Source organism: Chenopodium quinoa, unplaced genomic scaffold, assembly GCF_001683475.1.
Source record: "Chenopodium quinoa cultivar QQ74 unplaced genomic scaffold, ASM168347v1, whole genome shotgun sequence".
Classification (NCBI taxonomy): domain Eukaryota; kingdom Viridiplantae; phylum Streptophyta; class Magnoliopsida; order Caryophyllales; family Amaranthaceae; genus Chenopodium; species Chenopodium quinoa.
In genome coordinates this window covers 1,658,779-1,674,767 of record NW_018745485.1, presented here as the reverse complement: position 1 = coordinate 1,674,767, position 15,989 = coordinate 1,658,779, and the positions used below count along the sequence as shown (strand labels likewise).

Below are 15,989 nucleotides of genomic sequence, written 5' to 3'. Positions count from 1 at the left end.
ACCCTATCTCTGTTGGATTGTAAGGAAAGAAGCTACAAAAAGGGTCATGGGTAGCACGAAGTTTGATTAGAGCGGTTCAAGAGCATAAGGAAGGAATTGGGAAGAGGATTGGAAATGGTCAGTTTACAATGATTGATTAAGATATTTGGGCTAACAGAAGGAAGGTGCAAAGAAAGAACTCAATAGAATTCCAAAACATTTAGAGAGTCTCTAAGTTAACTCCTAACAGGAAATGGAAAGTAGGACTTATTTGGAAGATGTTCAAAGAAGAAGCAGCAAAGGACATCCTAGCAACACATATCACAACAAGGAACCATGAGGACGAATTTGTCTGGAACAGAGACAAGAAAGGGATGTACAAATTTAAAACAGGTTATTGGTTCATAGAGAACAAAGGATCAGTCCAAATGGAGTCACAAAGAGAGAAGAAATTTTAGAAAGAGTTATGGAGGAGTGATTTTCACCCAAAGGGGAAAATCTTTATTTGGAAATTAACACAAAATATAACTCATACTAAGGACAACTTAGAGAAAAGGGGCATCAAGTTAAGAAAACAATGCCCCTTGTGTTCTTCTCAAGATGAAAGCACAAACCACCTATTCAAATTTTGCGACATCGATCTCAAGAAGGATATGGGAAGCCTCCCCTCTTGGCATCAACACCTCTAACAACTATTTTGTTTATTGCAGGGATTGGGTGATAGACTGGTTCATTTACCTTAAAAAGAACATGAAGATCATTCTCTTCTGCCCTAGTTCAATTCATAGCCACCTTATGGGCTATTTGGTTACAGAGAAATGAGATAACTTTTAAAGTATTAACCCCAACTCAATTTTGGAGTTAGCACAGTCACACGTCTGAAGATGGATAGCAAAAGTGAAAAACAGATCTTCACAAAAGTAACGACAGATCATGATCACAAGCACCAAAGGAAGATTCTAATCTGGAAGTCAGGGTTACTCGCTATCTGTTTGTGTGGATGCAGCTTGGAAGGAAAAGTACAACAGTGCCAAGGGAGAGTTGAAGGCAACTACTGCTTGGGTAGCAGAAGGGAACTAAGGTGCCCAGATGCAGGGAGCGTCTAGAATCTTTGCTCTGACACCAACCCAAGCAGAAGGAATAACAGTTTTGCAAGCAATACGACAAATCCAAGCACAGATAAAGAATATATATAGTTATCAAATCAGACTCTTATAAATCTGGATCAAGTGGAGGAGGAGCTTAGGCAGATCATCATAGATATAAAGGAAGCTGCAGAGATAAGGGACTGTGTGTTATGTATCAAAGTACAACGTCAACTAGTCCATAGAGCCCATGTAAGTACAACAGAATGCAGGAAACATGGTGAAAGTTATTTTGCTTGATGTATTTACCCGTTATTAAAAAAAACGAATATTTGATATAATGGCCTTGTTTGGCAATTGATTGTTGGTTGTCGGCTGATTTGATTGGCTAGTTTGACTGGCTATTTGTATCGCAATTTCTAGCATACTCCTAGAGTACCATGTACACGGTACTCCAGGTTTTATAAAACTCATGTTATTTGGATGTTAACTCTTTGTTACTTCAAATTATATATATGTTATTTTTAAGTACATGTATGTTATTTCGCCATTTTTCTCATTCATGTTCCTCCCGCACTCGTGGCAGGGTAAAGTCGTATCCCCTTAATCAAAAGTAATTCCTAAATCCTCTAACTAATGTAGATAGGGAAGCAGGGCCGAATCCACAGAGAAACGAGTCTTTCTATTCCTAATTAATTAATATAATCTAGATTATAAAGTAACCAAAATATAATAATCAGAGGAAACTAAACTACGAAGATTAAGAATAAGGAGAAAACAATGAATAAAAGGCCTAGAGTATAAGTTCACCAATAAATAATATTCTAGGGTAAAACATAATAATTAATCATCAATGCACAAATTAATCATCATAAAGGGCTTTCACTACGTATTACAACCACACAATTAATTTATCGGTATTAAATCTCATCTCTCGAATCTCGACTTAACCATTTATAAATTAACCTGCCTATTGAAACTAGACCTAAATATCAATTCTCATCTGTCTAATCTCGAATCAATATTGTTAAACTCATGCATAAAAGATCTGCGCAAATCTATACTAGTCACAGAGCATTAAATCAATCAATAGGAAATTAATCTAGCATTGATAATCAACAACAATAAATTACCCCTTCATATTATTTATGGATCCCCACAAACCCTAGAAATAAAACTACTCACACATAATTAAATCTAAACAAATCAAAGTAATAAAACAAAACATGATCAAATGAATAAAATAAATAACTAACATTAAGAGAAGAGAAATCGTTACCAAATAAATCTGGAATTAAGAATAAAGTTGAGAACAAAGTATCAGAGAGAGAAACTCATCTAAAAGCTAAGTAGAGAGAGAAAATCTAAGAAAGAATTAAGAAAGAGTAAAAGAAGTTATCTAAACTCGCTTAACGGAAAAGTATTTATAATAAGCAAGAATCCTAAACTAAAACAAACTTAAACGTCGATAATTAACTCCTAACAATAACACGCGCCCGATCGGGCGAGGTACCGCCCGATCCAGCGCGCCTTTTTCCTCCCAAGTATGAATCTCGCGCCCGGCCGGGCGCGAGTTCGGGCGCCAGCCTTGCTTCCCTCGCCCGGCCGGGCGCGCCTCCGGGCGCCAGCCTCTTTGGCCGGGCGGCTCTCTTGGGCCACTATTTGGACTTCGATTGGGCTTCAATTCTTCGGGCCAATCTGGATTTCCTCTTCGGATCTTGAATACTTGGTCCAAATGCCACGGTATCACATATACCGAGCCCTTAATCACCGGTTCAATGACTCTAACCGGCCCTGGGCTATAGAATCTGGTCGTGCTTCTCCAATGCTCGTAATTACTCCATAATATCTCGGGAAAATGCTCCAAAAGTGCAAATCCCTGCAAAAGTCAACCAAATCTACGAAAACACTAGAAAACACTAATTAGTAATAAAAGTGGCTCCAGAGAGCCAAAAACACTACTAATTATGACCAAGGGACGAGGGTAAAATACTATATAAATTGGACATATCAACTCACTCTCTCTTCCTCTCAGTTACTCCAACTCAAAATCATACACTTTCTCTCTCCTTTCTTCTTCCAATTTTTTGGGTTTTCTAGGAATCAACCTCACTCTCACTCTCTTCCTCGCACTACTCCAACTCTAAATCTAACGTACTTTCTCTCTCCCCTTTTCTTCTTTTAATTCTATGTGTTTCTTAGAAATCAGTTGATTTGAAGGTAATTCTAAAGTGTTTGATTCTCTTCAAGATGCCTTAAAACTCAACACTGCTAATGTTATTTGGATGTGAATTTATTATTAATTCAATTTATATATATATATATGTTATTTTTAAATAATTACATGTTATTTAATGTAAATTAAAAGTAGCATGAGTTGGGGTTGAAGTAATAAATAAGTAAATAACATATTGTTGTAACAAAATAACACAACATTTAGGACGTTTTTCCAAAGTCAGCCAATTTTGGAAAATATTAACCAAAATGGTTGCGTGGCAAAAGTATTTACCAAACTAAGCTTCCAGGCTAAAACGCTGTCTCGGTCAGCGTTTTATGCCTGGGTTTTTTTTAAAAAAAAAACCAACCTAAAAACGCTGTCTAGGACAGCGTCTTTGTTGTTGACTTTTTTTTAAAAAAAATTTGTAATTGCCTTTTATTTATAAAAATGTTTTTAAAAAACAAAAACAGTTATACCAAAGACGCTGTCCCAGACAGCGTTTAACTCTGGAACTATAAACGCTGTCTCAGACAGCGTTTAAGGTTATTAATGAAACGCTGTCGTTTTTTTTCCCTCCAACAGCGTATTTCATTTCATTTCCTCCTCCTTCATTCTCAAACCCCTTCTTTCCCAAACTCTAACTTAATCCCCCTCTCTCTCATACTTGTGCTCCTCCGTGTAGACCGCCGCCGACGCCGCCACCTCCACCGTCGCCCGCCGTCACCTCCACCGTCGCCCTCCGTGTAGCCCACTATACACTCCCCTCACCCTGAAATAGGTATTCATTCAACTTTCTTTGTGTTTTAAATTCTAGGGTTTATGTTGGTGATTTCTAATTTTTATGGAATTGGGTTAAAATGTTGATGAGGTTGAGTTGTTAGTGTTAAAAATGTTGAATTGTTAGTGTTGGTATTGTTGAATTATTAGTGTTGGTAATTGTTGAATTGTTAGTGTTGATAATGGTAGTGTTGATATTGTTAGTGTTGATAATAGTTTGGATAATGTTGAATTGTTGTTGTTGGTTTTGTTGAAAATTGTTGACAATGGTTGATAATTATTAGGTTTTGAACAATTGTAATTACCTACATTGTTGTGTAATAATGGTGATTTAGGGGTTCTTAGTAGTAAATTTGTAGAGTATGTAAAATTTTTTTGTTTGATTGTGGTGATTTAGGGATGATTTAACGGCTTTACGTAAAATGTGTTTTGGTTGTTATGTAGAATATGGCTGGACAAAATGTAGCGTTGTTATGTCGATGGGGAGGTGAAATTTTGTGTAATGGATCAAATGTGGAGTACAGTGGAGGGAATATGGACCTTATAACACTTGAACCGAACATGACTGTTGTTTAGGGTAAAAATTACCCATGACAAATGGACCAATCTGAACCTGCCACGTGCCACGTGGGCCAATCAGCGTCCGCCACTTGTCACCCTAAGAGGTCCAACATGGACTAATCAGGCCACGCCACGTGGCCTCCCATATGCCAAATAGGCAAAATGGCCACCAAGGCCCAAAGTCCGAGAGAAGCCCAATTTGCCCTGGTTAACCTAAACCTAGGATTGGCACGCTTCTCAAAACTATAAATACTTAATTAATCCTCATTAAAGGGGATTCAGCAATTAATGACTCTCACCTAGAGAAAACCAAAACACATTGATCACTCCTCACCTAGAGGAACCAGATCTTCCAACCTTTACTTTTCCGCACTATTCACTCCTCAAGCAAGTACTAACTTGATCGTCGGAGGCGGAGCTCCTACCACAAGGAGTCTCCGTTTGTTTTGTAGGTACAGGCGTCCGGTTCCAGTCTCGGAATTGTAACTCTCCCGCAGGACATCAGAAAACCCCAAAACATTTTGGTACCGTCTGTGGGGAGAGTACTTTCGAGATGGATTCACAGTCTGTACCAGTTCTAAGTGAGAAGCGTCCCATGGACGACCCCCTATTTCAGTCGGACCAGGGCACTGACAATGAAATCGATGTCGAGACTCGCACGGCCCCTGACGGGACTCTCAGAGCTCGACGCACTCGTCCCACCGAAAGGAGGGTACGAGAGGACTGCCTGGCTGGATCTAGTAAACCAACCGGCCAGCCGCTTGATCGTCAACAGGCGGTCGAGGGATCTGCCCCCATCACCAGAAACGAACTTATGACCTTCATGAATAGTTTCAAGGGGGAGATCCAGGAGCTTATCAACAAAAGGGCGACTGATCCACCAAAGGAACAGTCGGCCAGAAGCCCATCCCAGTCTGGGAGGAAGAAGCCTGTAAAGGATCGAGAGGCGACCACCTACCCTAGACCTAGGGAGAGGCAGACGCCATTGATTGATTTGACTAAGTATCACTTCCCCTCACCAGGAAAGTGGAAGCCTATTTGGCATGTTCATCCAGATGGGTCAAAGAAGACATACTTTGATGCTCGAATGATAATCGAGCAAAAGAAAAATCAACAACTGTCGAAGTTGGCCTCAACATCCGACTTCCAAGACAGTCCCCGGAATTCCTCAATGAGGTGTTCCAAGTCATGTTATGAGGACCGGACGGGAGGCACCCCCTCTTGCTTGAGATCTTGAGATCGTACGTGTCCCATGCTTAGACAGAGAGCACCATAAGCAGACGGCCAGGTCTAAACCACCCCCAATTGCAGTTACATGCGCCTAGCATGACACTTAATGGGTATAGCCGGCAAGATAGCAGCCTCCCGACATTCGGCCCGACAGCCAAGTACTACAAGTGTCGTACGGTCGAATTCCAAGAGTTGTATGGATAGACTTGTAAGCTATTCTTATGAACATATCATTATTATGATAATAAAAAAATTTTGCATTGGTAAAGGGAAAGCCGCTTAATTGCTCCACTATCATTATGAACATACATTTTGGTGGAAATAAAGGGAAAGCTACCTAGCGGCATAACTTAAGTATATACATATTACTTAAGTATGAATTTACAAAAATAATATGGGCCACACCCATATCTCATTTTGTATATACATGACGACTAGCTTGTCCATGAATTTTATTGACAAAAGTCCACTAGTTCATTAACTAGTGGAATTAGATTTTCCATGAGTTTGATTTTGTAAAATTTGAGCTACCAGCTTGCTTGTATTATGATGGTGGCCGACACTATGCAAATGACGTTTGGCCTTGATTGCATGAGGACAGTTGGCACTACCAAACTACTCCAGTATTTCTTCAATAAGCTACTCCTTATTAACATAGGCGACAAAGCTCCATTGGAGGGAATTTACGAGCTCCATGTTTAGCAATAACTCAAGAAAAATTATCATTCTTGAGCATTTTAATTAATGAAGTTGGACGCATCAAGTGTTAAACTCACAACATAGCAAGACCGCAAAAATGCTGAGTATGTTTTTTTCAAAAGCAACCAGCGTGCCCCCAACTCCGCAATCACAGGCGACTCTAATGCCGAACCGAACGAGTTTGTTCATGTGTGAACAGGGGCTGCTTGATAGTTGATACCCATGGACGTCCAAGAGCTTTCTTGCGAGCGTAAGACACAAGCAGTACGGCTCCTAGCCGCCTGTTGAGTTCAACACCCGAGCAATGTGTTTTGAGTTCAACACCCAAGCAATGTGTTTTGAGTTCAACACCCAAGCGATGCTGTCGTTATCGATGGGGTCAGCCGGCACTTAGTGGCCGGATGACCATGGAAATGCCGCATAGAGCTACAAGTTGTGATACCTCCGGCTCCGATTATTAAGCTTTAAAATCAAGCTAGCATTGAAGCCGACTGTATTATCAAGCTACTACAATTTCCATGATGAAAGTGAGCTCCACCTTGGTAGGCCAATAACAAGGCATCCGGCCAGTGTCATCAGCCGACACCTACCTTGGTCCTCACCATTAAGCTGGCAGGCGGCAGCTTAGCACATCCTAACACTTGGTGAAACATCCGGTACAAGAGCATTCGGCTACTCAAATACTGAATTGCAAACAGCGAAGAGTGTGCTGCTTCGAACACATACAAAAGGCAACGTCTTTGTTTTTCCAGAAGCATACAGCCAGCATAATCACGCATGTATACTTCAACTCTCACGGTCTGCCGAAAGGAGTAGTGCATGGTTCATAGTAAAGTACTCGGCCTTGAGCAGGCGGCACCTAGTACCAGCCACGAAGCAGCCAAGCGGCTCTAAACCACATTTGGCTATGTATACATAAAATGCATAGCGTGTAATTGCAACTACTCAAGTAAAATGCTGAACTCATGCTCTCGTCTGCCGGCTGCCCACCTTAGTTGTTAAATGGTGTCCGAAATAATTCTGCCTTGTCATAAACTAACCGTGAAGCTCCTTGTTTGAGAATGTGCAAGGTGGCACCTCAATGACGAACTTCAAGCTAGTAAGCGGCATGCTAATCAAACGGCATACCGAATGTATGGTGGTATCATTATCATGGTTTCATAGCCTTTCTCTAAGCTACCAATATCATTATTATGATTATTTTAAAAAGAGAAGACAAGAAATATTGGGAAAGCCGCCTACACGCATGATCACTTAAGACTAATGCAAAGAGTCCGGCGGCATTCGGTTGTTACGATTATGAGTGATCATCCAAGCCAAAATTTGAGCCCAAGAGTATATAACTCACAACTTGCAAGCAGCCTCCAAATAACCGAGAAGCTAATGCTCCTCTTTGAAACCATTCGCAAGAACGAGGCGGAGTAGCCGACATCTAGGCATCCAACAAGCTTGTATTCCAATACATGCAAGCAGCCATTCGAGTATGGACGTTTGAGTAGCATCCAGCATAACATCACTCAAAGTGCCCAGCCGGCATTTAGACATAAGGAAGGCGGCTCTTGGGTAAACAGCTAGTTCAAGTTACACGAGTTACATTGCCGAGTGCCTCGAACTTGAGCATGAAAATAAGCGGCTACCTGAGCAGTCGCATGAACAATTCGGTCATTTAAAGCCGAACCTTGAAATGCGAGATAAATAGCTTGATATTCCGGAAGCATACATCCAACATAAGTAGTGCATGGTTAGTAGCAATGTTATCGGCCAGGAATCAGGCGGCACCTGAATGTGCCCAGTTCCTGTCCAAACGGCACCCTACCTCGGTGATCATCTACGCCCACTCCAAGCCGCGAGAAGAAGTTGGGCGTCCAAGAGTTGTTGTAAGCAAAGAACGCATTTCGAGAGTCAAACTGGCATTATAATCAAGCAGCCATTATAACCGGTGGAGATTGAGCAGCCAACCAAGCTGTGTAAACAGGCAACCCCTCATGATTATAATAACAGTCGGCCCCTAGTTATTGTTCCTCAAGATAGTTCTTAGCAAGCAATGGGTTTAGTGAGACAACCAAGCAGGCGACATCATCCATAATAAAAAACCAGTTAGGTTTAGCGAGGCCAGCAAGGGGAAGCAATCATGGGCCCTTGGCCTCTCAAGGCCAGACACCAAAAATGGCCAATAAGCGGCATACCGAATGTGTGGCCTGGTATAGGGGCTTGTTTTAAGCTACCATATCATTATTAAAAAAAAAAAAAAAGGGGGGGGGGAAAGCCGCCTAATTGCATGGTCACTTGTCATTCTCATGCATGAGACTAATACAATGTATAAGCTTCCCTCTAAAATATTGCCTAAGGTTAGTAAAACCGGCTGTTTAGGCAGCACCCTATTGAAGACCGTCTTCCTTCGTGGATTACCTCCACTTATTTGTATGGCAATTTATCAATCAAGAGTCAGGCGACATGAATAGTAGTAGGCCCTCTATATGACGAAGTCTCGTAGCTATGAAAGCAGCCGACCCTCGACACCAGCCATCAATTTCACCAAGGGACCAAGGACCGGTGGCAAATGTGTGGGTCGAGCCTCGAGGAAAATAGACAGCAAGGTCACAAACTGCATAAAAACAAAGCTTAGCATGACAACCTGTCCCCATTCGAAGAAAGTAGAGTCATCAATCAAAGAAGGAGGCGTCCCAACGTCATCCACCCTCCATGGAAGGGAACTAACTTATCCTCAGAGGGGCATGCCTCCTGTACCTTTACAGTCGGCTACTCTCCATTGAGTATTTCACTCTATGATCAGAGGGGCATGCCGCAGTACCTCTATATCGGCTACTCTCTGCTTTGATTATTTTACTCTATCACTAGAGGGGCATACCGTCTGGACATACAATCGACTACTCTCCATAGAAGATGGCCGACTGGTTCCAAAACAAACGGCCACCCTCCTATACTTAGCTAAAAAATGATCAAGGCCTGGCCGACCCTGTGCCTAAACAGGCGGCTACCCTCCTCTTACCTAGCACCTACGTTCACCAAGAACTATCCAAGGCCACAAGCCGAATGATCAGTCCAGGCGCCAAGCCAACTGATCCAATCTTTAAACTAATACGACATGTCCCAACATCATAGCAGGCGTCCGACGGCATCCCTCCGGATGAAATTCGTCGCAGAGAGCAGCTCCCTTTTGGGTGGAACATTGCTCTATAAACTAATTACACGGCACCTATACGACTGTCCCCAAGGGCAACCACGTAGCCGTTTTTGAGACAAGGATAACTCTATCACTAACCAAACCAGTGGTAGCAGTTGACATCTGAGTCGGATGACCGCCTGTATTACTTGGGATAAATGCAGGGGGTACCTCTTGAGTTAATAGCCAACAAACATTGGCGAATCAAGGGGTCCAGCCGGCCTCCGCCGCCTGGTACCTCTACTACTCAAGCAGGCGTGACGACGACTTAGTAACACCAACGTTAACTCATAGTCACTCCCTCAAACTTGGTATGGAACCTAAAAGGTTTGAGTAGACCACCTGTTTTTTGGCAAACATGGGCTCTCAACCACTACTCCTGCTAGGTTAACAACCTTTGAGTTAATAGCCAAGCAAAACTTGGCGAATCAAGGGGACCATGTATCCGGCTTCCGTCGCCTGGTTTCCCTACTACTCAAACAAAATAGGCAGTGATTGACTAACCTCAAGGTTAACCAGTCGCCCTCCTTAGTACAGAACCTAAAAGGTATGAGAGATCCGCCTGTTTTTTGGCATACAAGGGCTCTCGACCACTATTCTTACTAGGTTGGCTATACTTAAAGCTGTCGTCTATAACCTAACAGGTGTAGCTACTTCGGTTGGACGTCCCGTCTGACGCCTGCTTCTATGCAGCCACCAAAGCAAACGACCAGCCATCCCCCAACGAAATAAACTAAGTACCAAACTTAGTATATTGAATCAAAAGAGGCCAATGACCGAATAATGCTACATGCTTACCCCTTGTGAAATAGTTGACAGTCCACCTGATTAGGGGCTATCTGCATAGTGGGGCAAAGAATCGGCATCTGTCTAGTTCGACGACAATCATTATTATGATTGATTAACTTTGAAAATGTCATACCGCCCAAGGTATCAAATTTTCTAAGTTAATCAAGTCCATCTCCCATTAGAACTAGACAAGATGCCGACCTAGCAAAGCTTCGAGGGTCTAACTTTCGAAAGGAGAAATCCCTCCTGGAAAGAGAAATTACTCCTTCCGAGGGCAAATGTTTAGGGTAAAAATTACCCATGACAAATGGACCAATCTGAACCTGCCACGTGTCCACCACGTGGGCCAATCAGCGTCCGCCACTTGTCACCCTAAGAGGTCCAACATGGACTAATCAGGCCACGCCACGTGGCCTCCCATATGCCAAATAGGCAAAATGGCCACCAAGGCCCAAAGTCCGAGAGAAGCCCAATTTGCCCTGGTTAACCTAAACCTAGGATTGGCACGCTTCTCAAGACTATAAATACTTAATTAATCCTCATTAAAGGGGATTCAGCAATTAATGACTCTCACCTAGAGAAAACCAAAACACATTGATCACTCCTCACCTAGAGGAACCAGATCTTCCAACCTTTACTTTTCCGCACTATTCACTCCTCAAGCAAGTACTAACTTGATCGTCGGAGGCGGAGCTCCTACCACAAGGAGTCTCCGTTTGTTTTGTAGGTACAGGCGTCCGGTTCCAGTCTCGGAATTGTAACTCTCCCGCAGGACATCAGAAAACCCCGAAACAACTGTGACTGATCTGATGAATGAGGTTCACAGTTGTATTGGTTCAAACCCTATGACTGTTGAACTGAACCTTAAAATGAGGTGTGATACTGGTCATGGGGTGCAAGTGTTACCTGTCTCTACGAACAGACATTTGAAAGGTTTGAGGAGCATGGTAGGAATGAAGGGTTTTCCCAATGAGATATATGTAGAAACAGTGCCTATATGTACCCAACAAAGTACTCGGGCAGAACAGCAAGCTACATATGTCTCTGATTACAACACCGCGTCCTTCCAAGAGCCCGCAAACCACATTCCATCGAATGCATATGGGATGGGTTCTTTCACTCGAATGATGCAGGACGACCAATTTCACTTGCCTTTTAGTTCTCATATGGCTTCACCAGTACATGCGGGGGGACGCGTGACAGTGTTCGGCCAGCCTGCTCCGTCGTCATCGAACACCGTGGCATCTTCGCCGATGCAATTGCATAGCTACTTTCCTATGCAAGGTGATGATGGTTCACGGTTTCGAGAAGAGCCAAATCATTTTGATGATGTTGTGAATAATGAATTGTCGGTGTATGATGTGTATGCGGAAATGGATGATGAGGACGAGAACGGAGAGGGGGATGATGAACCTACACAGGTGGAAGATGGTCAGCCTGTACCACACCATGCCCGGGTCCCCCTGATCTGTTTCGAGGTTGTGGAGAGTCACCTACCTGACCGCGTCATGCGACAGTTCGGACTGCAGCAGCCTATTCCCCAGAACTGTGACACTGTCGTGCGCCTTCACGACATTGACCGTCGGGGAAAGACGGAGACAAACTGGGCACTGGAGCATTGGCAGTATCTTCAGCTATGGGAGCAGCGGTTGGGTCATGTCGTTCAGGGTTATCCCATGCAGGGCGTTATGGATCATGACGATCCGTACATGGTGTGGTACAGGCTTATCACACGCCGTTTCATCAACCCCAGCTACACACCACCGTCCACCCATTACCAACCGACACATGACGTCATTAGTGGATATGTGAGTTTCTTTTACTATACTTATCATCCTCATTTTTTAACTTTTTTAAATATCATGTACTTGACTGATCGATGATTACTACAGGCGGCGGATATGGTGGCGATGTATGATGCACTGTCCCTCGCCCTTACAGACGGACCCACCAGAGCCCAGGTCCAGCGGATGCGAGATATGTCCGCGACTTCCTTACGCAGACATGGTCACGATCATCTCATCCAACAGCGGGACGGTGATGATGGTCACTCCATCCATTCGCGGTTCGACCCCGGCCAGAGTAGCAGTGGAGGTGATCCTACGTCGCACACAGAGGCAAAGGAGTACATCTTCCACAGTTCTGCACCCTTCAGAACCCAGGAGGACGCATCGTCCAGCCAGCTCACTCCCCCCCCGCGCCGGAACCCATTCACCACCATTCACCATTACACTCGGCGTCGTCCAAGACGAAGGGACGACAATGAGGCTAGGGAAGGGTTACACCGAATTGATGAGTAGTGAACGTATTGTATCATTGTTTTGTCCTTTTTCCTGGAATGCTGTATATAACGATTGCATTATCAATATAAGACATGCTGGTTGAATGAATCTGTTTGTGTTTTGAAGTTTTGTTTGCTTCTTTATCCAAATCGGATTTATGTCAGTCAAAGTAGATCCTTCAGGGCTAATGTACATTAAACAACAGACATTTGGAATCCATAGTCGAAAATGGGGAAGAAAGGATGGCCCGTGGTGGTTAATGTGGTTGTTCATGGTGGTTTTAGTGTTGTTGGTTGTGGTGGGTGGTTATCGACGGTTGTTGAATGGTTGGGGTTGGTGGTGGAGCTGGTTGAAGTGTTGTTGGAGGTCAAAAGTGGTGGCAGATGGTGGTCGATGGTGGGGGTTGTTGGTGGATTGTGGTGGCAAGAATCATGGCAGGGGGTGGTGGGTGGGGGCAGAAGAAAGTGGCAGATCAGTGGCAAAAGGCTGATTCTGCTGCTGTTTTGCACACCAGCAGAGAAACGCTGTCCCAGACAACGTTTTAGGTCGAAAATAAGACGCTTTCTGAGACAGCGTTTTAGGTACAAGGAAGTTTGTACATAAAGCGCTGTCTGGGACAACGTCTTTGGTATAACTGTTTTTGTTTTTTAAAAACATTTTTATAAATAAAAGACAATTACAAAAATTTAAAAAAAAAAGGTCAACAACAAAGACGCTGTCCCAGATAGCGTTTTTAGGTGCATAAAACGCTGATCGAGACAGCTCTTTAGCCTGGAAGCTTAGTTTGGTAAATACTTTTGCCACGCAACCATTTTGGTTAATATTTGCCAAAATTGGCTCACTTTGGAAAAACGTCCCAACATTTAAACAAAATAACATAAAGTGTACGCAAAGTAACTCAAATATATTGTGTAAGTAGTACCATAATCCACAGTACTCCAGGAGTATATAATACTAATTGGTTTGTATTGACATTTTTGTTGGCTGTTTGACTTTTTATTAAATTAAAAACATGTTTGGTAAAATTGGCTGTTGGATGTTATTAGTAACTTAGGTAGCCAAAAACTACTCCAAATAGCTTTTTCATTTTGGCTTAAAAGACAGCTTTTCAGCTGGCTGAAAAAGCCATTTATCAAACACAAATTTTGAATGTTTGACCAAATGAAAAAGCCAAAAGCCAATCAAAAGCGAATGAAAAATCATTTACCAAAGAAGCCTAATATGTCCGTAATGGATAAATATTGTTACAAAAAAAATAAAATAAAAAAAAAAAATAAAATAAAAAAATTGAACGTAGCCCTACCTGTTTTCCTCCTCTCTCTCAATTTCCCATTCTAGAGCTCTGAACGTTCTCCATTGAAGCGCACTCCACGTTCTCCATTGAGCCGCCTTCTAACATTTCTATCCTCCATTGAAGCAGCTTCTGAGGTAAGTTGTTCTTTCCTTTTGTAATTATCATATCAATTTCACAATCTAGGGTTAGTCCTTGATCTAATTTAATTTAATTGTCAGTATAGTAAATTTAGGGTTCGAATTTTGAACTTATTGTTCTAATCACTAAGGTTATGAAAGATTATAACATGTTGCTACAGAAGAAAATTATGAGCCTGGTTTCACAATTGAATCAAATATGCCTTTTCTCCAAAAGATTATGTGATTTTCGAGTATGGTTTGATGACTGAATTAAATTTGTTTGCTAATGTGTTGCAGAACCCTTTAATTTTAGGATCGAACTATGAAATTGGACCCTTCTCCCTAAACTTGAGTTTGATGATTATCAAGCTAAAATACCACTCCAACTATGCAGCCACTTTTGTTTATAACCCTTTTATCGTAGGAGTCTAGGATGAAAAATGGGACTTTACTCCATGGGTGCTGGGCAGTGCGCCTTCGTACTGCCTCGGGTAGTCGGGAATGGGCTTAGTTGTATAAATGAGCTTGTTTTGTCTCTTTCTTGTACTTACTTTTGTATTGAATACTCCTGAATCAGCGAAATGAGCTCTTTTTCAATTACTCGAAAGAAAACTCCTTTCCAAAAGCATAGAGAAGAAAAGGAAGCAAAAAAGAAGGTACAGGTGTTTATCTGGCTTGAATGTTGATCGGTCTGCGTGGGAAGATAAATATTTATGTTGATTGGTGTTATATTTGCAGAGAGCAGAAGATGAAACAGCTCGTCTGTATGAGGAATTTCTGGAGTCATTTCAAGGAGAGGATGCTCCAGGGTCAAAGGCTTTTGTACGAGGAGGTTTAATCAATCCCAATGACAAAGTAAAAGCTGATTCTGAAGGTTAGGATTATGAGTCTAAGAAATATATTTACAATATATTTGGTATGGTTTTGCGCATTAGCAGTTGCATACTCTTCTTGTTTCATTTGTGTTATGGAGATGCTTTACACTATACTTTGGGTACATTAATAAAAATATGGGCCTTTTATTATTCACAAATGGCAGGTGGAAATTCCAAAGATGGTGTATCAGGTTCAAAGAAGGGGAGTAGGTAATTGAATGCATTTAGATTATACATTGATTAGACAATGTGAGTTAAAAACTATAATGTTGTAGTGTTGTACTATGGCGACATCTCTTAAATAGAATTAGATGTTAGAATAATTAGGTAACAGTTTCCCAGCTCGTTCATTGCATCAATGTACTGTATTTTTAGGCATCTTTTGTATAGCTGTATGGTTTATGTCTTATCCCATGCACTTTTTGTTCGGCAAATATATGGTAGCTCTATTTGTTTGACATGGACGGTTTACTTGAAACCAGCATGCTATGGCCTTGTTCTTTCACCTTGTAGAAATATGTTTGATGAGAAGTTTGGACAACGGCTAGTGGCCAATACATTATGATATGCTGAATTAAGGGTGACTAAGTTCATATTAGCTCAGTAAGGGCAACTGAGTTAATTCTAGATAAGTTCATATTACAGCCAACAAGTTTAGATAATATCCAACATGCCAAGAAAAATTAGATAAGGCCCGGTAGAATATCATGTGATAGAATGAAGCATAATAAAACTAATGACATAGCAGCGAAAGTCTTAAGAAAGTATCATGCTTCTATTGTAGGATTGTAGTTGTTTATCCAAGTAAGAGTAACCGTTTTTCATACAAAATTAAAAATTGAGACTCTAGAGCTGTTATCTTGTTAGCTTTTGTGGTCATCCATGTCTATTGTATGG

General features: G+C 41.9%; 1 protein-coding gene across 1 annotated transcript in view; it reads left to right on the top strand.

The window, feature by feature from the left end:
* Positions 1–13,848: 13,848 nt before the first annotated feature.
* The window catches only part of LOC110715240 (protein RRC1-like), a 34,011-nt gene continuing 31,870 nt past the window's right edge, over positions 13,849–15,989 (top strand). The window contains exons 1-4 of the mRNA XM_021893809.1: positions 13,849–14,232; positions 14,795–14,873; positions 14,956–15,091; positions 15,257–15,302. Of these exons, the coding sequence (XP_021749501.1) occupies positions 14,799–14,873; positions 14,956–15,091; positions 15,257–15,302 (257 nt within the window). The 5' untranslated portion in view covers positions 13,849–14,232; positions 14,795–14,798. The remainder of the gene's footprint in view (positions 14,233–14,794; positions 14,874–14,955; positions 15,092–15,256; positions 15,303–15,989) is intronic.